This window comes from Macaca mulatta, chromosome 20, assembly GCF_049350105.2.
Source record: "Macaca mulatta isolate MMU2019108-1 chromosome 20, T2T-MMU8v2.0, whole genome shotgun sequence".
Taxonomy (NCBI): domain Eukaryota; kingdom Metazoa; phylum Chordata; class Mammalia; order Primates; family Cercopithecidae; genus Macaca; species Macaca mulatta.
The window spans coordinates 63,523,246-63,547,219 of NC_133425.1; the positions used below are offsets into that span (position 1 = coordinate 63,523,246).

The 23,974-nt window shown below is 56.1% G+C and overlaps 1 protein-coding gene across 21 annotated transcripts; it reads right to left on the reverse strand.

The window, feature by feature from the left end:
• Window positions 1-38: 38 nt before the first annotated feature.
• On the reverse strand, window positions 39-23,688 carry SLC12A4 (solute carrier family 12 member 4). Of its 21 annotated transcripts, none has more exons than XM_077984297.1 (24): window positions 23,470-23,635; window positions 19,387-19,481; window positions 17,503-17,634; window positions 13,512-13,658; window positions 13,356-13,410; window positions 9,820-9,950; window positions 7,356-7,597; window positions 6,995-7,209; window positions 6,312-6,476; window positions 6,134-6,232; window positions 5,835-5,892; window positions 5,500-5,674; window positions 4,984-5,102; window positions 3,797-3,895; window positions 3,401-3,520; window positions 3,050-3,154; window positions 2,656-2,824; window positions 2,159-2,354; window positions 1,881-2,050; window positions 1,679-1,792; window positions 1,474-1,581; window positions 1,079-1,263; window positions 795-930; window positions 39-641 (listed from the first exon to the last, which is right to left on the reverse strand). In XM_077984297.1, the coding sequence occupies exons 1-24, from the start codon at window positions 23,582-23,584 to the stop codon at window positions 552-554; spliced, it is 3,240 nt and encodes a 1,079-aa protein (XP_077840423.1). In that variant the 5' UTR covers window positions 23,585-23,635; the 3' UTR covers window positions 39-551. The 21 variants fall into 21 exon arrangements, with proteins under 21 accessions (XP_077840423.1, XP_077840431.1, XP_077840428.1 ...); XM_077984305.1 differs by having other exon boundaries at window positions 39-635; window positions 787-930; XM_077984302.1 differs by having other exon boundaries at window positions 39-643; window positions 787-930.
• Between the last annotated feature and the right edge of the window lie 286 nt (window positions 23,689-23,974).

The following is a 23,974-nucleotide window of genomic DNA, read 5'->3' on the forward strand; positions in this document are numbered from 1 at the left end:
TCTTGGCGCCAGGGGAAACAGAGCCGGGGCAGCAGGAGGCCCAGAAGTACACAATGTTTTATTGAAAAAGTCAGGCCTCAGCTCGGCTGTCTCCATTCGGCTCAGCTTGGTGGGGGGCCCTGCCCATAGTTGACTGAGCCAGATCTTCCTGCAGGCAGCTGGGCTGGACTCCCTCCCTGGCTACCCTTCCCTTCGTCTCTGATGGTGAGATCCAAATAATAAATATGCAATAAATAGCGCTCCTGGACTGGGCTGCGCCAGCTGCCTTCAAACCCCACTCGGCCCCAACCAGTCTTCTCTCGCCAGGACAGGCCTACTGGGGTGCTAGACAGTAAAGTCCCCAAACCTCCCACAGTCCCACAAGACCTGGGATCCATCTCCATTTTGAGGCCCAGGCCTGGTTTCCAAGGAGACCTAGCAAAGCTGGGTCCAGGACAGGGCCAGGCAAGCAGGGCTGGCAAGTGGGTGCTGGGAAGAGGCTGTTACCCCAGACCACAGCTTGTGATATCCTGGCCAAGACCTCGACTCCAGGCCACAAGGTGACACTGGGCTCAGGAGTAGATGGTGATGACTTCACGGCCACCACCACGCACCAACAGCACCCGCTCAAGGCCCTCGGTCAGTACCTCGAGGAACTCCATGTCTGCAGGGCCTCAAGTCAAGGAGGCAGCAACAGAATCAATGGGTAACCAGGGCCACCTGGGCCACACCCACCCAGGGGGCCCGGGAGAGGAGCTGCTGGCCTGACCTCCCACGCTGCCCACCTCCCAGTTGCTGCCCCTCCACAAAGGGATCCAGTTCTCGTCGCCCTCGCTGTTCTTGGGTGGGCCAGGCATGTTTAGGAGAACCAGGCGGGCGTCGTGGGAGCGCGTGACAATGACTTCATTGAGCTTCACAGCGGTGTGCATGCGTCGCACGTTGGACTGGTCCCTACACGTAGTGCAGCCAATCACAGGTCACCATAAGCCATCCTGCAAGGAGGGTCCCCACCCCTGGTCCACCTAACACCGCTTGTCTGCCCCACCCCACCTCCACCCCTAGATTCCAGCGCCACTGGGTCTGTTTTTGCTGCACTCACGGCTTAATATGTACCAGCTCCCGGAAATTGTCAGGGGCATGGCTGGGGTCCCAGGTCTCAGTCATGTACTTGTCCCTGGTCCATGTCATCTGGATCTTGTCAGCCCCCACTGCAGACTCATCTTCCTCGTCTGAGTACAGGCTCTCCAGCCGCAGGGCCGAGTGCCGATCCTTGACCAGCTGGGCCTGGGGACAATCGCAGGAGGTAGCCTTGGTCCCATAGGAAAAGGGGGACGGGGCCTGTCTGGCCCAGTGTGACCACCCTGCCTCCGGGAAATGAGCACTGGCTTGGGTAGGGCTGCGGTGAGTCGTTCTGATTCCTCCACACCCACTGACGCGGTCTCTAAAGGCCTGACCCTGCCACCCGCCCTGGCCTGAACCACAAAGGGCACTGACTTCTCGCTCCCGCTCAGTCTTGGTCAGTCTCATCTGCCGCAGCATCTGCGACCGCTGCTCCATCATCAGCGTCCGCTCGTAGGTGTATGCAGAGATGTCACTGTTATGCTGGGGAGAGGGTAGGCCATGAGGACCCAGCTGCATGGGACATGGTATCCACGGGGCCAGGGCAGGACAGGGGGCTCACCATCTCCACCACCTCCACCTCGGCCTCAAGGCGCAGATGGTACAGGAAGACGGCCAGGTCCTTCTTCATCTGGATGCTATTATCATCCATCTGGGCCACTGTGAAGATGCGCATCCGGCACTTCCTCCAGACCTGAGGCAAGGGACCGGGTGGGCCATTTGGTCACAGCCGCTCCTCCGAGGGCCTAGCCCCTCTCACCTGCACCCACCCCCCAGCCCACCTTATGCTGGCGCAGCAGGAAGGGCAGAAGCATAAGCATGCCGCCGTCGTGCACGATCCACCACACGTCTATGTGGCCCTCCAGGTAGCGCTCGTGGTTGCTGGGGTAGAAGGCGATGTTCTTGGGCACGAGCAGGGCCAGGTGGGCAGCCGTAGTGCAGCGCACGGTGTCTGGGGAGGAGGGGCACGGCTGACCACCAGCCTGTGGCCCTCCGGCCGCTGCCACCTCACTTCACCCCTGCCCACCAGGCTCAGCCCAGGTCCCAGGCCCTCACACACCAATGAAGGTCTTCCAGGCACGGGGGTCCTCGCTCTGTCGCCAGCCGTAGGGCCAGCCCAGCACCACAGAGTTATGCCGCATGCCGCCCAGGCCACAGGACTGGATGAGGTGGGCCAGCCCCTCCCGCACCTTGCTGGCCACCACCACCTGGCAGAAACCCTTCACCTTCTCAATCTCCATCATGTTCTTGATGGTCTGTGGGGAACACACCCAGGGCCAACGGGAAGCCATCAGCTTCCCGCCTCTGGGCTCCCTCCCAAGGCCCCTTGGGAACAAAACGACTTTGGGGTGGAGGAGGGCCTGGGGGCAACAAGCTGCCTACCCGGAGCCCAAGTTTTCAAGATGGGACTGCCGGCCCCCCCTTGTGCCAGCTCTCAGGTGGCAGCAGTGCTGGCTGCCTGGCTGGTCACGCTCGCCAAGATTGGGCCCTTCCCCTCCGTCAGCTGCAGCCCAGACTCCTGTAGTCTGGCTCAGCTCTCACCCCCGAAGCAGGTACCTGCTCGGCAGCCTGGGCCTCGCCATAGCTCTCCAAGAAGCTCCCCTGGATGACAGAACCAACAATGGTCAGGCCCTTGCCAGCCTTGAGCTGGGAGGCGAAGGTGAGGAGCCGTGGGTACTTCACGTGCAGGTCCTCGTCCAGCTTCAGCAGCACCAGCAGCTGTGGCCTGCAGTGGCCGGGTGGGGGAGCCTGAGACCAGGGCCGGCCGTTCCAGGGAGCCCCCTCCTCTTCTTCTCTTCTTGGGTGATGGTCCCTGCGGGTTTGGGTAGCATGGCCCAGGAGGGTGCCCCTGGCAGCCCCAGGACGGGGAGCTGACACCTCTCGACCCTCTGACCCCGACAGCGACCCCTGAGAACCTCTGCGCCCTGGCCAGGGTCTGGTGGGAACTCACCTCCAGTTCTTGGTATGAGGAGGCCCCTCCTCCAGCCGCAACAGCGCGTAGCGGGCGGCACTCAGGGACAGGCCTCGGATCCCGTCACCCCACTCCTTCTCAGCCCTGCAGATTCCACCACAGCTGGTGAGCCCCTGGTGCTGCCCAGGGGGTTCTGTCTATGTGGATGTGAGATGGAGGGGTTCTGCCCCTCAAGACCACCCCGGGTCCTGAGTTACAGTCCCCAGTCTTGGCACCTACGGTGGCCCAGCTCCCCGCCCACCCCAACGTCCAACCACCCTGCCTGTTCGGCTGGGCCCCCTCAGGGTGGTGCAGGCTGCCGGCAGAGGCCAGGTGGCAGCGCTCACTCACCCTTGGTACTCGATGTATTTGTAGATCATGCCGGCGATGAGCATGGCCACCAGGGCATAGTACCAGGAGGAGACAAACATAAGGGCCAGGCAGAGGCTCATGCCCAGGAAGGACAGCGCCCTGGGCCAGAGGGGAGGGCAGAGTCAGGGCAGGACCAGGAGGGCCCCTGGCCACAGCCTGGCCCATGCCCTGGCGGCCCTGTCAGGTCCCAGGTGGGAGGTCCCAGGTGGGTGGTCAGGTCACTGGGTGGGAGACCCAGGTCCAGTTCCTCCCCAGCCCCATAAACTCCCTCCCCACAGTGTTTCATCAAGACCTACCTACCCGGGAAGCCTAGGCCTCATCCAGAATGAAGCTCCTGGCCTCCCCAGGGCCTCCCGTGTCAGAGGCGTGGCTCACCAGTGATAGTACTTGAACCGGGGCCGCCAGTTGGGGGTCCTCAGGAGTGTCTGCACTGCACAGGCCAGGTTCACGAACAGGTAGCACATCAGAAAGAACCTGTGGCACAGGGGACGGTTGGTGAAGAGCGCCCACCTTGGCAGCCAGGGGCCTGACATCAAGCTGGGACTGGCCCTGCCCTGCATGGCTTGGCCAGGTCTTCTCAACCTCATTGCTGCACTTTCATGGCCTGAGGTGATGAGACTACTGTGGAGGAGTCCTTGGAGATTGCAGAGGATGGGCAAGGGTTCGCCAGCGGAGGAGGTAGGAAAGGGAGTAATGGGGCAGAGCTGGAGGGTGGTACAGGGGTGGTAGGAAGAGCTCAGTGCCTGGAGACTCTAGGCCACACTCAGGCCTCTGGCCTGGGTGACCAGCTGGATGAGGGGCTGCCATGCATGAAGGGGAGGATGCAAGATGAGCCGGACCATTTGAATGCACCCAGTCAGAGACACTTAAGAGTCCCTGTGGTGGGTGTGGGAGTCCCAGGCATGGGCAGGGCTGGCTGCATCAGCCCTCCGGGAAGGCAGCTGAGGATGGGAGCACAGGAAGGAAGGAGGCAGGTGGATCATCTGATGTCAGGAGTTCGACACCAGCCTGGTCAAGATGGTAAAACCTCATGTCTACTAAAAATACAAAAAATTAGCTGGGCGTGGTGGTGCATGTCTGTAATCCCAGCTACTCAGGAGGCTGAGGCAGGAGAATTGCTTGAACCCAGGAGGCGGAGGTTGCAGTGAGCCAAGATCACGCCATTGCACTCCAGCCTGGGTGACAGAGTGAGACTCCGTCTCAAAACAAAACAAAACAAAACAAAACAAAAAAACAACAACAGATGGAAGGGGCAGCAGTGGCTTCAGGGAGGCATGAGGGACGTGGTGATTGCCCTGTCCAGGGGAGAGGTCTGCCAGCCACCTGCTTTGGGAGCTCTCTCAGGGAGGTGTGGACCTGTTGGTCACTTTATAGCTTTGGCATAGGTGCCAGGCTTGCTTCTAAATGCAGGGGTGGGCTGAGCCCTGCCAGGCCACATCTCCCCATGCAGCCTGCCACATCTCCCAGCTGCGCCCCCAACACCAGACACAGCCACGGGGAGGTGCTGGGGTTCAGGGACCCTTTCCCAGAACATCCCCCTGCCCTGCCCAGCCCCAGCTCACATGGATAGGATGGGGGCCACCATGTCGAGGGAGGCGATGAGGATGCCCAGCTCGGCGATGAGTGCCGTCAGGAGGAGTGCCCATGTGGGTTCACCATTCACCTTCCCGTGGCCAAATACCTGTGTGCACCAGGAAGGAAGCTGGCCCTGTCACCTCCATTCCACACCTTGGGCCCCAGACCCCAGCCTGGCCTCCCTCACCCCCAGGGCCCTCCTTGGGGGCTTAGGCCGCCTCTGTGCCTATCCCTGTGGGTGTCACCAGTCTCCCTGACTCCACCTCCCCAGGCCTCTCTCCTTTGGATGAGCCCTAAACAGGCCATGAAGATTCTGGTTCCAGGCAGCTCCAGGCCCAGGGCAGTGTCAGCCCAGGGCACTTCTCAGTAGCTCCTCATGGATGGCCGCCTGGCCCCGGGGCTACTGAGGACAGGACACACTGCATCTGTGTTCCCTATCTCTCTCCCCAGCTGGGCGAGGGCCTGGGAGCAGCCAGGCCATGGGGGAGTGCAGAAGGGCTCACCCGGAGGAAGGGGATGATGTTGTCCTTGGCAATGGCCTGCAATAGGCGCGGTGCCCCCGTGAGGCTCTGGAGGCCAGCACCACATGTTGAAAAGAAGGAGCCGATGACAATGACCCAGGGTGAAGGCCAGGCCAGTGTGCCCACCACCAAGTTCCTGCTGACGCCATCGCCATACCTGCAGGGGCCACCAGAGTGAGGGATGTCAGGGATCCGGAAGGACAACACAGACCACCAAAGGTAGCCAGCAGCCTGAGGACCACCCACAGGGTTGGGGGCTGGTGTGAAGGCAGGCCAAAGCCCAGCCGCTGCTACAGAGAGGGGCCCAGCTCACTCACTTGTCCCGGAGAACCACACCCTCGATGCAGGCGCCAAAGAGAACCACACTGCTGAAGTCTGTGGTGGCATCAAGGAAAACTCGGCCTCCGCCACCCCACTGTCCCTGAACAGGACCACGTGCCCCCACCCCAGCCAGACCGCAAGGACTGGGAGTATCATGGTGTGTATGTGTATGTGTGCATGAGAAGGGGAGCCATATATGAGTGTGTGGGGTGTATGTGCATGTGAGCTGGCGATGTGCACAGGCCAAGCGCCTCCCGTCCTCTGCCCAACCTGCCCCAGGCCTGGGAAAGGATACACACGAGGGAAGTTGTAATGATGGCCAGAATGGTCCCCACAGGGATGGACTTCTGGGCATCACGGAGGTCCCCAGAGCGGTTTGAGCCAGCCATGATACCTCCAAAAACAGATGAGACTCCCTCAGGGGCTCCCCGGGATTGGGGACAGGGATGGGTGGGTAGGCAGGCGGGGCTCACCTGTCACAGAAGGGAAGAAGATGCCGACCAGCACGGTGAATGATGTGGCGATGTCGGCCACCACGTACAGAGGCAGGCTCTCTTTCAGGCTCGGGGCATCTGCAGAGGGCAGCCCATGCTTCTCCACGATGTCACCCTTCTCCAGGTAGGCGCTCCACAGGTTTTCTGCAGGGATAGCTGTGTCACCACCACAGCCGCCCCCGACTACCCCGGGCAGTTTGGGGCAGCCTAGCCAGAGGCTGCAGATGCAGGCAGTTTTGGGGACTCAGGAGACAGCTTCAGCTCAATGACTGCAGTGTCAGCCACAGGGCTACCCTGACCACAGGGAAGGAGCTGCCCAGCTAGAAGTCAACAGACAAAGGTGGCTGAACCACCATCACCCAGAGCCCCCTACTGCCCGCCTCACACAAAGGCCTTTATGGATCCTGTGGGAACATCCCCAGGCAGTGTCAGGGGCTGGTGGCTAGGGAAGACAGGCTGCTGCAGGCCTTGGATGCTGGCCAGACAGGCTTCACTCACTCCAAACTCGGCTGCCAGGAGCCAGGCTGGGAGGACACTGCTGGGCTGGGAAGGCGGCCAGTCCTGCCCCCATTCCCAAGCTGACCGCACAAGGACAGCTCTGTGCTCTGCACCCCTGCTCAGCCTGTGGGTTCGAGAGCAGGAGGATGGGAGGGAGGACCCACCCTGGAGCACACCAGCAGCTGCCCCGGGGATGCCAGGGATCTCGGTCACATTGTTGAGCAGGAAGTAGGGGTCGCAGGAGTCGGTGGTAAGGTTGGGGCTGTGGCAGAAGAAACTCCATAGCCGGGTGGCCACTGTCTCATTGTCTACTACAGCTGTCTTGGCACAGATGTCAAACTGGTCCCGGGACAGGGTCCTGTTGCCCAGCATGCATACCCTATGAGGGACAGAAGCATTGGCACCTGCTCAGCTTGAGGCCCCTGCTTGTGCTCACCCTGCAGTCTCTGGGATCTAGGGCATCAAAGGCTGGCTACATGAGAGGGATGTCCATGCAATGCCCAGATAAATTCCTGGGTTACTTACGGAAACACGGGAGGGTCAAATATAGACTTGATGCCCCCAGCATAGATGGAAAGGATGGAGATGATCACACAGGCCAGGAAGAGTGAGGCAAATTTGTTCACATACTTGACCCCCACAAACACCACCAGGGTCATAAAGGTCAGGAAAATGGTCCCATACACACGCATATTGTTCAAAGTGGCATTCGACGTGTCATGAGCGCCCAATGGGTAAAAAATGGCAGCTGGTGGGGCAATGTAGGTCTGAAACAAGAAGATGGATAAGGAGGGTTTTATCTTCTTATTTGGAAAGTGAAACTTGTCATTTTGGTTTTCTTTTTAAGAGTACCTAAAAGAGGCTGGGCGCAGTGGCTCAGGCCTGTAATCCCAGCTCTTTGGGAGGCCGAGGTAAGGGGATCACTTGAGGTCAGGAGTTCATGACTAGCCTGGCTAACATGGGGAAACCCCATCTCTACTAAAAATACAAAAATTAGTTGGGCGTGGTGGCACATGCCTGTAATCCCAGCTACTGGAGGCTGAGGCAGGAGAATGGCTTGAATCCAGGAAGCAGAAGTTGCAGTGAGCAGAGATCACACCACTGCACTCCAGCCTGGGTGACAGAGGGAGACTCCGTCTCAAAAAAAAAATAAAAAATAGGCCAGCGCTGTGGTTCACATCTATAATCCCAGCACTTTGGGAGGCTGAGGCAGTGGATCACTTGAGGTCAGGAGTTTGAGACCAGCCTGGCCAATATGGTGAAACCCCATCTCTACTAAAAATACAAAAATTAGTGGTGCAAAAACTGGTGGTAGTGGTGCACGCCTGTAATCCCAGCTACTCCAGAGGCTGAGGCAGGAGAATCACTTCAGTCTCAGAGGCGATGGTTGCAGTGAGTAGAGATCACGCCACTGCACTCCAGTCTGGGCAACAAAGTGAGACCATCAAAAAAATAAATGAATAGGCCGGGCGCAATGGCTCACGCCTGTAATCTCAGCACTCTGAGAGGCCGAGGCGGGAGGATTGCCTGAACTCAAGAGTTCGAGACAATCCCAGGCAACTTGTTGAAACTGAAACACAAAAAATTAGCTGGGCATGGTGGCGTAAGCCTGTAATACCAGCTACTCGGGAGGCTGAGGCAGGAGAATCGCTTGAACCTAGGCGGTAGAAATTGCAGTGAGCTGTGATCACGCCACTGCACTCCAGCTTAAGCAACAGAGTGAGACTCTGTCTCAAAATAAATAAATAAATAAATTTTAAAAATAAAAAATAAGAGTACCTAAAAGAAGCCAGTCACAAAAGGCCACATAATATATGATTCTGTTTGTATGAAATGTCCAGAATAAGCAAATCCCGAGGCAGAAAGCAGATTCCTGGTTGCCAGTGCTGGCAGCGAATGGAGAGTAACTGCTAAGGGGGTTCTGGGGATGATGAAAATGTTCTAGAATTGACCGCAACTCTGTGAATATACTATAAAACATTGAATTGTACACTTCCAATGGTATGTAAATTGGCATGGGAATTGCATGGTATGTAAATTATATGTTAATAAAGCTATTATGTAAAAACAAGCAAACAAAAAGGATCCGAACATAGATGCCAACCTGAATCACTAAATAGCCAAAGTGGAACAGTTTGAGCACGAAAATAAATAATGATAGTATTGGATTACAACCCAAAGAATAAAGTAAATATCCAGAAGTCCATTCAGATATAATGACATGGCTGAATACATAAACAGGAGAAGGGACAAATCCCACATAACGAATGTAGAAAGGATATAAAAAATGAAAACAAACCAAAGCCCCCCAAAATCAGAAGGTGCAGGGTCCATGCTGCAGGTAGAGGACCTGGAGGCAAAAGCAGCCAGGCAGTCCCTCTAGGTACCTCCTACCCTCTGGATCCCCAGGGGCAGGCACCTGTCACCCCATGCCTCCCGCAGCTCCTTGCCTCTTCTCCCACTGCTGCGGCAGTTAATTGGGGAATGAGAAGCTGAGGCTGACAGAGCTCCCATGGGGCTCATGGAGCGGGCACCAACCTCCAGCAGGGTCCTGTGGCTGCTTATCCTGATTGAAGGACAAGGAGAAGGTGGATCTGAAGTGCCCTGGCACAGAGCCCCAGGGGACACAGAGCTAGCCAGAGCCCACACAAGCCCAGAAGGAAGCCTGCATCACCACCAAGATCTGTCACTGAGCTAAATACAACAGTTCCTGGAACCCTTGCCATGGCTGCCATGGTGCCCAGGTGGACGGAACATCCAGGGCCGAGGTGAAGGCGGCCAGGCCTCTTTCTTGCCTGACCCAAACTGGCATGGAAGTGAAAGAAAAACCAGCCTGAGCAAAGGTCTTTGTCTCTTGAAGAGGCTTTCTACTTTATAATGCCCAGGCGGTGGCCAGAGGTGTGGGGATGAACAGCCTGGAACTTCTGTTTAGAGTCCAAAGGGACTGTCTGGACATGGCCAGAGTTGGCCAGGGCTTAGCCTGACTCACCAGCAAGATCTCGATGGCCCCCAGGATGTACATGGCTGCTGCGAATGTCGTTCCCAGGTAGAAGCACAGGCCCACAGCACCTCCAAATTCTGGCCCCAGTGAACGAGAAATCATGAAATAGGAGCCCCCAGCTACAGCAGAGAAATGAAAATGTGCACAGGTCAAGGCTGGTTCTTCTTCAAGGGGTCTCCCTGTGACAAGCCTGCACAACTGCCCGGAAGGACAGGGACTGCTTTTCCCATTTATGGATGAGTAGAGGGGCTGGGAAACCTGCCCAAGGCTGCATGGTGGGTAAGCATCCAGGCTGGCATTCGATCCTATCCCCATCTGATTTGAATGTCCAGCATGGAACATGGAAATGACTGCTTTGTGGGAGCAGCTCTAGTCTGCAGCAGTGGCTGAGTGGCCACTGTCCTCCAATGCCCTGTACACAGCCCCCAGCCTCTTCTGGCTGGGTGTGTCCCATCTCAGCCCGCCTCACCCTCCTGAGGCCTGTGCCTTTGTTAGTCTGACCCCTCCAGACCAGGGCAGGGACTGTGTCTTATCCAGTCTTTTGGCCCTAAGGCCCACCACAGGGCCTGCCACCAGGTGAGTGTCCACAGGTCCTGCCCTGAATCTGTGCTTCTACCAAAGTCTAACACCCTTGCAAGACTCAGAGAGTCATGACTAGGCCCCAGGGTGACAAGCACAGGGGGACAAGTCATCTCATGTTGCTGGTTATATCTGCTGCTGAGACAATGTCTCTTGTGAAAATCTGGAAACAGTGATCAAGAAATTCTTTCAGAGTCAATCTGGCTGGGGCGTGGTGGCTCATGCCTATAATCCCAGCATTCTGGGAGGCTGAGGTGAGTGGATTGCTTGAGCTCAGGGGTTCCAGACCAGTCTGGGCAACATGGCGAGACCCCGTCTCTACTAAAAAAAGGAAATTATAAAAAATATACATTTAAAAAAAAAGGCTGGGCGCAGTGGCCCACGCCTGTAATCCTAGCACTTTGGGAGGCCGAGATTGGCAGATTGCCTGAGCTCAGAAGTTTGTGACCAGCCTGGGCAACACGATGAAACTCCGTCTCTACTAAAATACAAAAAATTAGCCAGGTGTGGTGGTGAGTGCCTACAGTCCCAGCTACTGAGGAGGCTGAGGCAGGAGAATCGTCTGAACCTGGGAGGCAGAGGTTGCAGTGAGCCGAGATTAGAGTGAAGTGAGCCACTTCACTCCAGCCTAGGCGACAGAGTGAGACTCTGTCTCAAAAAAAAAAAAAGAAAAAGTCAGCTGGGCACAGTGGCTCACGTCCGTAATCCCAGCACTTTGGGAGGCCGAGGTAGGCAGATGACTTGAGGTCAGGAGTTCGAGACCCGCCTGGCCAACATGGTGAAACCCTGTCTCTACTAAAAATACAAAAATTAGCAGAGCATGGTGGCACATGCCTGTAATCCCAGCTACTCGGGAGGTTGAGGTAGGAGAATCACTTGAACCTAGGAGGCGGAGGTTGCAGTGAGCTGAGATTGTGCCACTGCACTCCAGCCTGGGCAACAGAGACTGCATCTCAAAAAAAAATACTAAAATAAATAAATGAAAAGTCAATCTTTTTCATGCTGTAATCCACCTCCAGGACCCTCTCCTAAGGGAACTGCTGGGGCATGAACAAAAGATTCATGTTCAAGGATGTTCATGACAACAATGTATACAATGGTGAAAAAGTGGAACCCACAGGCAGGAGAATAATCACATTAATTAGGTTATGTGGTGTACCATGGAGAGTGCTGTTTTCAAAAAATCATTTTCGGCAGGGTGCAGTGGCTCACACCTGTAATCACAGCACTTTGAGAGGCGGAGGTGGGTGGATCAGTTAAGGTCAGGAGTTCGAAGCCATCCTGGCCAACATGGTGAAACCTCGTCTCTACTAAAAATACAAAAATGTGGTGGTTGCCTGTAATCCCAGCTACTCAGGAGGCTGAGGCATGAGAATCACTTAGAATTGCTTAAACCTAGGCCGGGCGCGGTGGCTCAAGCCTGTAATCCCAGCACTTTGGGAGGCCGAGACGGGCGGATCATGAGGTCAGGAGATCGAGACCATCCTGGCTAACACGGTGAAACCCTGTCTCTACTAAAAAATACAAAAAAACTAGCCGGGCGAAGTGGTGGGTGCCTGTAGTCCCAGCTACTTGGGAGGCTGAGGCAGGAGAATGGCATGAACCCGAGAGGAGGAGCTTGCAGTGAGCTGAGATCCGGCCACTGCACTCCAGCCTGGGTGACAGAGCAAGACTCCGTCTCAAAAAAAAAAAAAAAATAATAATAATAATTGCTTAAACCTGGAAAGTGGAGGTTGCAGTGGTCTGAGATCATGCCACTGCACTCCAGCCTGGGTAATAAAGCAAGACTCTGTCTCAAAAAACACACCGAAAAACCAAAATCAAAAAACTGTTCTCAACACTTGGGAAACACACACACGTACACATGTAAACACATACACATAAATGCATAGATATATATACACACATATACTTTTGGGAAATATATATAATTTATATAAATAGAGTGTGCGTGTGCAATACTTCATAAGACCCTAAGACGGCCGGGCGCGGTGGCTCAAGCCTGTAATCCCAGCACTTTGGGAGGCCGAGACGGGCGGATCACGAGGTCAGGAGATCGAGACCATCCTGGCTAACACGGTGAAACCCCGTCTCTACTAAAAAATACAAAAAACTAGCCGGGCGAAGTGGCGGGCGCCTGTAGTCCCAGCTACTTGGGAGGCTGAGGCAGGAGAATGGCGTGAACCCAGGAGGCGGAGCTTGCAGTGAGCTGAGATCCGGCCACTGCACTCCAGCCTGGGCGACAGAGCATGACTCCGTCTCAAAAAAAAAAAAAAAAAAAAAAAAAAAAAGACCCTAAGACCTATATATACCAAAAGGCGAATAGTAATGATCTCGGGATGGTGGGATTATTGGTGCTTTTACTTTTCCATTCTACACTTTTCTGCACTTTTTTATTTATTTTTTTTGAGATGAAGTCTTGCTCTGTCACCCAAGCTGGCGCAATCTTGGCTCACTGCAACCTCTGCCTCCCAGGTTCAAGCAATTCTCTGCCTCAGCCTCCCAAGTAGCTGGGATTACAGCCACCCACCACCATGCCTGGCTAATTTTGGTATTATTAGTAGAAATGGTATTTCACCATCTTGGCCAGGCTGGTCTTGAACTCCTGACATTGTGATGCACCCGCCTTGGCCTCCCAAAGTGCTGGGATTACAGGCGTGAGCCACCGCGCCCGGCCTTTTCTGTACTTTCAAACCTTCTTACAGTAAACATACATTGTCCTTTTTATTTTTTGGTATTGCTTTTACATTAACAAAAACCACAATGGCACTCTCCAGCTCTGTCTAGCAGTAAAGCTTCTACGTGGGCACTGTCCTGGCATCAGGGATTGGGAGCCCACTACAGAACTGCTTGGGGCAGGGGTGTGCTATGGGGGTTCCCAGGTAGGTCAAGGCAGATTCTGGGCCCTTTTATCTTCCACCAGGCCTTGGGTGGCGCTCACTGACCTGGAACAACACCGTTGGTGGCAATGGCGCTCATGGAGATGGCCGTCAGCAGGGTCTGTGGGAAGGAGGGCCTGGGTGAGCGGCTCAGCTGAGTGGGCTCTGTGGCAGCAGCCATGGCCCACGCCCAGCCCACCCCTGCCACGCCAGGACACTCACACAGCAGCAGCAGATGAGCACGATGAGGAGAGCCTGTAGCACACCAGCCGTGCCCACCATCCAGGTCAGCCGCAGGAATAGGATAACCCCGAAGATATTCTGCAGGCAGGGCAGGTACACCCCCATGAGGGTGCCCATGCTGGGCGCCTGTACGAACACGAAGGGAGGGGGCGAGTAGAGCATCAGAGGGATGCACCATGGAGGGTCAGCCCTAGTCACTCAGCAGGCCCCCTCCCCTGATGGGGCCCCAGGGAACACAGCGGGTAGGGGTGACAGCTAGGATGTCTTTATTGACTTTCATATAGGAAGACAGTTGAGTCTGGGAAGGTGTAAAACCTGATTCTTTTTAAAAACCCACATTGAGCTTTAGAACCTTAACTCTCTCTCAAGGTACTGCCTCCTTCCCTTCCTCTCTCCTGCTAAACTTCTAGAAAGAGGGGTTTGTCTCAGATCTCCACCTTCTCACCCAGCAGGCCCTAAGTCACCCAAGGCAAAGTCCCAAAAGTCATCCCTGGCCCTACCTCTCCTCAACCCCCAACTCCAGTCCTGATGGACACTAACTCCTACCCAGTCTGTCTCCCTGCTGCCCTGAGATCCGCCTGCCTTGTCCCAGCCTTAGTCCCTTGAACCTCAGGCACCTGGGTGGTACCCTCCTGAGCCTTTCAACCTCTCCACATTCCAGCCCACTCTGCTGCTAGAGTAGGTCTCTGAAAGCAAGTCTAATCTCATCACCCACGCTGAAAACCCTCTGTGCTGTCTTGTAATCCAGTGTGCAGTCCAACGCCTTGGCTTGGACCACCAGACATGTCCCATCACCTCTCTTGTTAGCCCCAGCCCCTGACTACATGGGTCCCCCAGATTCTCCGAACCTGAGAATGTGCTGGACTCTGCCTGGGAGAGTCGGCCCTGCCTCACGGCCTGGCAAACTCCTCTTCAGTGAAACTGTTACCTCCCCCAGGAAGATGTCCCCAGGTTGCCTTAGGTGGAGCGGGTCCTCCCTCTCGCAGTCCTTCGGCAGCTGATACTCCCTATCACAGTAGTCACTACAGGTCATGGTAACAGAATGTACTTGTATGTTTTGTGACCATATTAGAGCAGGCTTGGCTTGTTTATGGTTCTATCACCGGCAGGCCCTGCAGGTACCCAAAAGGTGCTTCTGAACCCAGTGAGTGGTGTTTTGGAAGCCCCTGGGACATCCTGTTGGGAAAATCCTACAGAGAAAGTGCTCAGGCTTTAGGGCAGGTGAGGAAGATCTAATATGCAAATCCAGGCAGGCTTTCTCAATTTAGGGCAGAGTAGGGGCCAGCCAGGAGGCCAGGGCAGAGGCTGAGAGCACAGAGGCTGGCTGACATCTTTTTGAGGCACTGGGCCCCCAAGAGTGCAGCCTCCGCAACGTGGCCCTGACAGCTTCCACTGGAGCTCCAACAAAGCCTCCTCACTGATCCAAAGGACTGGATTAGTGAAAATCATTCAGGGAGAAGAGACAGGGAAGCCCCACGAGAGAGTGCCTGTGCTGCCCAGAAGCTAGGGAGAAGAGAACTCCATGGCCATGATCTTGTCTAGCTGAGTCACCTTAGACAAGTTCCTTAATGCCCCTCCTGAAGGGTCCTGGCCTGGGGCAGGACCTGTGAGCAAACTAAAGGACTTCAGAAAAGTCTCAGCAAAAACAAATGGCTCCTCAACCTGTCCTGCGTAGAGCAGTGCAGGGGACGGATCCCCCTCATCTGGGCATTGTCTGAGCCCTTCTCAGAGGATGCCACCCACGGAATAGCAACGGCAAGAGCTCCCAGTCCCACCCCCATCCCAAGCTGAGTCACTCTAAGAAAAGGGCAGTGTGGGAAAGGGCAGGGCGGGCCGGAAATGCTTTCTGCATCCCCAAATAACCTCTGGCAGCCTCAGAAGGTCATCAGGCCACAGCTGGAGCTGGAGCTGGAGCTGGACAAGCTGCTGGGGAGAGGCTGCTTTGGGTCTTGACATCGTCTGGTTGGAGGCCCACCCTTCCTGCTTCAAGCCTTCCTTTTCCGAGGCCCCTGCTTGGGCCTACCCTGGGTGAGGACCACGGCTCAGCAGCCCCAGATCCCTAGCTTCCTACTGACTCCTTAAAGACTTGGCCCGGCTCCTCTTTCTTTTTTTTTTTTGAGACAAAGTCTCGCTCTGTCGCCCAGGCTGGAGTGCAGTGGCGCAATGTCGGCTCACTGCAAGCTCCGCCTCCCGGGTTCATGCCATTCTCCTGCCTCAGCCTACCGAGCAGCTGGGACTACAGGTGCCCGCCACCACGCCCGGCTAATTTTTTGTATCTTTAGTAGAGATGGGATTTCACCACATTAGCCAGGATGGTCTCGATCTCCTGACCTTGTGCTCCACCCGCCTTGGCCTCCCAAAGTGCTGGGATTACAGGCGTGAGCCACTGCACCCGGCCAAGGCTCCTCTTTCTTCCATGGAAAAACTATTGGAGCTAGGACACCCAGCCACCCTCTCCCATCCTTACTGTGGGGCCAGGTAAGCTGGATAGCTAAGCTAAGCATCCTCATGGGTTCCCCACTGGGCCAAGGGATGATGGGTCTTCTCTGGCCCATGCATCCCTCCCACATTCCTGCTGAGATGTGCACTAGCTGTTCTCAGGGGCCTCTTCACTCCCCGCCACCAGCTCCCTGGCTTAGCCTTAAGGGACAGGGATGAGGCTCTGACCTAAGGATCCTGTCACCCACTGTGGGCAGAGCACTCTCAGAGGTTGAGACACTCCTGCAGTGCTGGACAGACATGGCCAGATGCAGTTAGGGTTCTCCACTATCTAGTCCAGAACATGCCAGCAAAATCACACCTGGCTGGACAGGGTCAGGGTCAAGTCTGTGTGCTGGTTTGCCTCTCTGAAGGGCAAGGTGAGAGATGTGCTTCAGTGAGGTCCACCTTCTCTGCTGGCCCCACCCCAGAGAAGCCCAAATCTCACAACCAGATGTGAGGCTGCAGGCCTGGCTTATCCCAGCCAGGAGCTCCTTCTGCTTGTGCCAACCTCTGAGAATACTACAGCCAGTGCCAGACCTCAGCTCCTCCCAAAATACTGCTGCTTCCCACACCTCAGGGAGTCAGTATGTAGAGGGAGGGTCCCTAGCCTCCAAATGAAAAATGTAGAAAAATCCCCAGCCCTCAGCTACACTGAGCCCCAATAACACAGAGGAGCTAGGCAAAGAGGTAACAGTCACCCCAAAGAGAGGAGGGCTGAAGGGCCAGAAAACTGGATTAGTGACCAAAAAGTGGGACAGGGAAGCCCCATAAGGCAACATCAGGCTCCGATCACATACACATGTCCCCCGACCCTGGCACTCAAGGAACCCAGGGGGTTGTTGGAGGGTTCTGCCAATGGAGCCTTGGGCCAACACTGTGAGTAGCAGAAGGGTTTGTGACTTGCTCTGGATTGCATGACCTCCGAGAGACAACCTGATTCCTGGCTCCAAGAGCAACACCTTTAGCCACCCTTACACAATGTCACTGATCTGGCATTTTGTGTAGTTACATATCTCACAAATCTGTCTCCCATAAAATCCACGAATCCATCTCCCAGCATTACACATTGATCTTGTCTAGCTCAGTCACTTTACACAAGTTCCTTAATGTCCCTGACACTATTTCCTCATCTGAAACATGGGGATTATAGTAGCACCTGCCTCTTGGTTTTGTTGAACAGATGACATGTGAGAACCCAGGCCCACTGCCTGGTGTGGTACCTCGCACACAGTAAAGGCTGAGTACAGGCAGCTGTGTCTCCCGCCGTCATTCCTGAGGGCCTCCCTGGCCCTCTGTCCCTGGGGAGATTCTCATTAGCTCACTTCTTAAAGCCTCCTGAGCCAAGGCACTCAGTGCCCATCCTCCCTGCTCACCATGGTTTGCACCCACTTCCCCTGGTGTGCTCACCACCATGTGGGGAAACAGCCAATTCCATGGTGCTGTGTCTGTCTTCCCAGGTGTGGCCCCTCTGCTGCCCCACTCAGCTCACCTCGGCTGCCCTCCGGCGGGTGCCCTCCCCACTCTCAGCCTCCTCATGCTCCTTGGCGCCCTGGGTGAGGTTGGTGTAGCTGACGAGCTTGCCCAGAAGAGACGATACCTTTGGGCGGATGTCCAGCTCTTCCTGTAAACAGAGCCACAGGGCAAGATGGCATTGGGCCAGGCGGGTACCAGCTGTGTGAAGCCAGCTGCCTGATCCCTGGCCCTGTTCCAAGCCCTGAGACAGGCCTGGGCCTGATCCCAGTTCCTGCCTGGGGAAGCCCAAGCCATCCAACTGGACAGGTGTGGACACCACACCCCAGGACGTGGCACTCAAAAGGCCCAGCCCCGCGGCTGCTTTTCTCTACCCCACCTTGGCTACAATCACTGCCAGCCCATTTGTGAAAACCACCTGCCTCAGGGGAGAGAGGGCAGGGAAGAACACGCCTGGCAGGCGGGCAATGGCACACTTCATCCTGCCTGCTCTGTGCAGCCACCTCCCAGCTATGGCTGCACCTCTAGGACTCACGCCTACCCTCCCCACAAAAAAGTCACCCTAGTCACCTCAGGGAACAAAAGAGGGCAAAAGAGTGATGTCTCGGACAAGTGAAGTCTCTCTTGTCTGCTCAAACCCTGATCTCCCTGGATGGTCTTCCCCTGACCCCAGTCCTGTGAGTACCCACGTCAATCACAGAGATGGGATCCTGACCCTCTCATCCTCAGGCGGGGCTGGGCCAAGGCCTTCACTGCAGAATCTTGCTGCTTTCCCAGGTCAGGAGGCCTCCCAGAGCTCAGGCTCCCCAGCCCCACCGGGGTCTAGGCGATGATCCCTGCTCCTGCAGCCTTCTCGATGCTGTGCCTCCACCTGCCTCCTGCCCACATTTAGCTTTTCCCTCTCTGTCAGCTCCCTTCTGACCTACACACAGGGAGAAGTTGCTTTGGTGTGAGAGGGGAAGATGAGGGCCCTTGGGGGCATGTGGAGATTGAGGAGCCTCAGCCGGATGTGGTGGCTGACAGTGATAATTCCAGCACTTTGGGAGGCCGAGCAGGAGGATCACTAAAGGTCAGGAGTTCAAGACAAGCCTGGCCAACAGGGTGAAACCCTGTCTCTAAAAATACAAAAATTCCCCAGGTGTGGTGGCAGGCGCCTGTAATCCCGGCTACTCGGGAGGCTGAGGCAGAAGAATCACTGAGCTTGGGAGGCAGAGCTTGCAATGAGCCAAGATCACGTCACTGCACTCCAGCCTGGGGCAACACAGTGAGATTCCATCTCAACGAAAAAAGAAAAAAAAAAAAGAGAGATTAAGGAGTCTCCATTATTCAGCCATACAATGGCTGAATGCGTGGGTCAGAGTTTAGGAGCTTAAACTACATTTTAAATCCAGATCTCACTGCTCAGCTTGAGTCTGAAGAAGATAAAACTCAAGTACAGAGGCAGATATTTGGGAATCTTTCCACAGAGGTATCCCCTAAAGCTGCAAATGGACCAGGACTCGGGAAACTAGAGGGAGACAGAGCTGGAAGAGCCAACCAAGAAGGACAAGAATCCTCGGGAGAGCGAAGAACTATGGACTTGGAGAAGAACCAGGAGTGGAGGGAAGAGGAGAAATCCTGAGTTGGGAAATCCTAAGCGGGCTTTTCCTTGCTGAGGGGTTGTAAGGAAGTCAGAGGTGAACAGTCCTGGAGGTAGCAATGGGGGTGGGGTTGTGAGTGGCCTCTGGGAAGGCAGTTTCAGTTGAAAGGGCCAAGGGAACTGCAGCCCGGCTGCCATGAGAGCCAGGAAGACAAGAGGAAATGAGAGGAAGAGCCAGACAGAGGAGGGCCACGTGTCCAGCCTGACTGCTTAGCTAAAGCCTCTGTCTGCCAAACCTGTGACCCAAAATGGCTCCTCAGCTACCTCAAACAGTGCCAGGTTCCTGTCATAGTAGTCACTTCCTCTGGAAGCCTCCAAGGGGGAAAGAAAAGGGCTGCTCTCTCTGTGGTTGCCATGTCCTGTGAAGAGAGAGGGACAATCAGGGCCTGCTTCCTGAGCCCCCCCAGCCTGTGCCCCTTCCCAGAAAGCCAGTCCCCAAAACATCGTTTCTGTGGAGCACTTTGGAGCTGCAGTGTCACCAGGTTGGAACTCAGTTTCCACATCGCACCATGACAATGCCCTTGAAGGGCCAGAGATAGCCAGAGAGTGGCCAGTGACCAAAACCTGGGACATCATTCCCTCCAGAGAAGGGAATCCAGGTGAGGGAGCAGGCACCCTAGCACAAGCACGTGTGGACACTGAGGGGCGGGGCCTGTTGGTGGGCGGGGCTAGCCTTTGACCCGCCCCCAGATCCCCTCCCCGCCCCAGTCCCTTTCCCAGCCTTTCTGGAGTACCCAATGTGCAGGATACCAAGGGCTCGGTGTCCTCAGGGACCGCCCAGGCAGTGCCCTCCAGATACACGAAGCCCCACAGAGCACCTTCGGCTGCCATGGCCCGAAGGTGGCTGGCTGGCTACCCCACTATGCACTGCGCGGCGGCATCCTGCAGGGCAGCCCAGGGCATGCCGGGAGGCGGGGCAAGCCCTAGGCCATGGAGAGCAGAAGTGGATGCCAGGAGCCTTCTAGAGTCGCCTAAGAAAGTCGGACCGGTGGGTGTCGGACTGAGCAGGGAGAAAAATGGGAGCCAGGACTACAGTGGACAAAGGCAGCCAGAGGTCAAGATAGTCCACCATGTCATATTAAAGCCAGGTGAGGTCATGTAGCTCTTTGGACACTCTATGATATCTGCTGTGCCCTCCATGCTTGTTCAGGATCAGGAGTCCCAAGAAAAATCTGAAAACCCAGTAACACTCTGCCCCTTACATTAATGACATTAATGGCCCTTTAGTGAAAAGCCTTTGAAAATTACTCTTGGATTTTTGTGACAAAAAAAGTGTCTCCCTTTGATAAATCAGATGCTTCATTTTGTCAGAAAATGGCAGCTATACAGCTCGTCTTACTGCTCTTTCTGCTTTGGCTGCCAGGAATCTCCAAGCTAAATTTACTCTTTAGATAAAGTCACCATCTGTCTCATCTCAGAGTCCTTGCCCCCTTCCTCTGCATGGTTTTCGATCTTCCTGAGAGTAACAATCACTTGGGGAGACTCTTTTGTTGGCTATTGCTTCTGATTCTTTTGTGGAAGTTGGCTGGAAATCAATTGTAATTTATTCTAAACTCACGTACTGCAGCCTGCCCCATCACTGTTGCCTAGTCTTTCTGGGGAGACTGTATTGCTATCCAGAAAACATATAGCTGGGCACACAGCAGCTCCCCCACAAATGCCTGTAAATGGTCCTCTAAGACCTAGCCTATCCCTTGTCCCTTCAGCCATCACTCTAGGATGGCTCGAGTCCCTTCCAAAAGTTGTCTCTAGTTCTCACAGCAACATTCCAGTAGACAGCATTTACTCCCTTTTAGGGACAACAAGAGTGAAGTTCAGAGATGTTCAGAGGCAACGCCACCCAGGCAGAAGGCCACATCTGGGTCCCAGGGTCCATCAGATCCAGGTGGGGGCTGGGCTGCAGGTTCCGTTACTACTACAGACTCCAGTCCATCTATGCAGCACAATCTTTAAACATAGAGAAGAGTGCTGCAATTTGGCCAGGGTATGTACAGCCAGGCCTCTGCACGTTCAGACTACGGCAGACTGGCTTGGATTCCCGGCCCTTCCCCCGTGTGACCCAGGGAAACCTGCTTACTCCCTGTGTGGCCTTGGTTTCCTCTTCTATGAAGTGGAGATGGTAACACTTGTTTTTCCAACTGCCCAGATGCACTAGAAAAGGGACAATTAGTGCCAGACACCCAGCGGGCACTCCTCGGTGTTCCTCCAAAGCCCCCAAGGGCTTGTGGGAATGTAAGGGTCTAAGCAGTGCCTGGATGTCTGTACTGCCCTCAGCTTCAGACCTCCTGTTCTGGCCTCAGCCATTTCAAAAATTCCAGGGCAGGTCTGGACATGCCTGCCAGGCCGAAGCTGCTCAGACACCACTTGAGATCCCCAGTAAATCTGAGTATGGCCTAGGCCTAGGGACTGCCTGTGAGCTACACAATTGTGTTTCCACCAGCAACTGTGTCTGCACCAGTGGCAGGTGGGGATCAAGGTGACCCTCCTGATTCCTGTGCACATGGATATCTGCCTGAGGTGCCCCCTCCAGGACCTCCCTACCCCCTGCCCACAGGCCAAGGCGGGATGAGCAAGCCCATCTAGGCCTCCCAGAGCAGAGGTGTGGGCACTGAGCTGCGGAAGGGGCAGGAGATGGATCTGAGGCTCACTGTGCTTTGTGCCCTCTGACCCTTTGCAGTCCCCATCAAGGATCAAAATCACTCACCGGGGCTCAGGGTGTCCCCCATCCTGCAGACAGCCAAGGTCTGGCTGAAAAGGAGTAAGAGGAGGAGAAAGAGGAAGGGAGGTAGTGGGAGGAGCTGGCCTAGCTTGCGGGGATCTAGCAGGACTCAGCCAATGTAGCTCCAGGTCCCTCCAGTCACCCTGTAGGGGCCAAGGCGTGGCCAAGGCGGGGCCAGCAGCTAGGCTCAGCTCTCTGCCTGCCCACTGGTCCAGGCTGATCCTGGGGATGCAGCCCAGTCCACCCTCTGGGGAGAGAGGTCCTCCCAGGGTTAGGAAAGCAGGGATGCTGGCTTTTGCTTTGACCACTTGAATCAAGCTAGGGGCAGATAAGGGCATGGAGGCTGGGGCACTCACACAGCTGTCAAGCCTATAAAACCTCTGCAATGTCCAGCAGCCCATGCCACTGTCCTGTGCTACCTCTGCACATGGCAGTCAAGTGATACACACACATAGCCATCATTTACATCAAGCATGGATCACCTCAGTCATCATCACAGACAGATCAGAGGTCCAGATCATGTCACCTGGCAAGTGTCAACCACACACTTCCTACATATCTCCATCATGATTGGTCACACATATCACAGGCATTTGTCATCAGTCAAATCACCATCCTCATCACTGTCAACCCTGCAGGAAACAGGGGCTGTGAGAATGCCCTGACCTGAACCAGACTTCACACTGTGATACCCACAGCCACACACTTATACAAGCACAATTACACATGCATAGGCCACTACATACACAGACACACGTCCTCAGCCGTGTTTGCACTCCAAGGATGGGCCTTAACAAGGGGGCCTCTTGGGGTAGGAGATGGAGAAAGGGCTGTGGAGACAGGCAGGCACCTGGAAGGAAGGAGGAGGGAGATGGGGCTTACCTCTGGGCCCTGGCACCTAGGTTAAAGAGTTAAGGTGCTGGAATCTCACACCCAGGCTTGACTGCCCCTGGGCAAGTTACATAACCGCCACCCCTCCCTTCACTGCTTCCTAATTGGGAGTAACCGTACTTATCCCACGGGTGATGCTGGAGGATTAAACGTTTGGCTCCGTGTTGAGTGCTTCACAGAGGCCCACTGTCCCTACAGATCTACACCGGGCGCACTCACAGGCAGTTACCCATAGACCCCCAGTGGGTACACTCTGGCCAGAGTGCAGGTTGGCGCAGAGAGGCACACGGAGGGGTTTGGGTAGTTGGGCAGAGGGTCGTCTCACAGGCAAAGACGCTGAATCTCAAGTGGGGAACCGAGGCGAGAAGAGGATGTGGGATTCACCGAAGGTGAAAGGCCGGGAAGGGCCTGAGATGGGGTCTCGGCCCTGTCCCCAAGCCGGGCGCCCCGGCCGGCTGGCCTCCCTGGGCGGCCACGTCTGCAGCCCCCGCCCGCGGCCCACAGGGGAGGAGCTGGGGTGGAGAAAGTGGCCGGGCGCGGGCGCCGGGGGCCGAGGAAAATCGTGTCTGCGCGCGCGGGGCGACGAGCCAGTGGCTGCGGCGCAGACCAAAGAAAGTTGAGTCCACACCGACGTGTGCGCGCAAGGTCCCGGGATAAGTGCGGGCGCGGGCCCAGGATGGCGGCCCCGGGTGGCAGGCCCCGCCGCCCCGCCACGGCCCCTCAGAACGCGCCCTCACCGTCCGAGTCCTCCCGCTCCGCGCGCTCCCCGTAGTCCACCCAACTGAGCCCCTCGAGGTTGTCATAGTCGCCGCGCCGCGGCCCGTCCACCGGCACCACGGTGAAGTGAGGCATCGCGCACACTCAGCCCCGCCGCACCCGCCGTCCTGGCGGCCCGCAGCTGTCCCCGCCGCCCCGGGCCGACACGCCCCGCCCGCTCGCATTCCTCCCCGCTGCGCTCACTTCCTCCGCCCGCCCCCGGGCCGCCCCTCGGGGGCGGAGAGCGGGAGGGGCTCGGGCCGGCTCCTCCCAGAGCGGGGGCCCTGGTGGCGGGAAGACCCCTAGGCGGGGGCACTCCTACTGGCTCCACGGCCTGGGGGCGGGCCCGATTCCTGTGTGACGTCGGGTGAGAGGCCGCCCTCTCTGAGCCCCAGATGCAATATTTGTAAAATGGGGGAAACACACTTCCACCTAGGGGTTATTTTAGGGCTCTGTGAGATGGGTCGCGGGGTGTCCTTGCTCTGC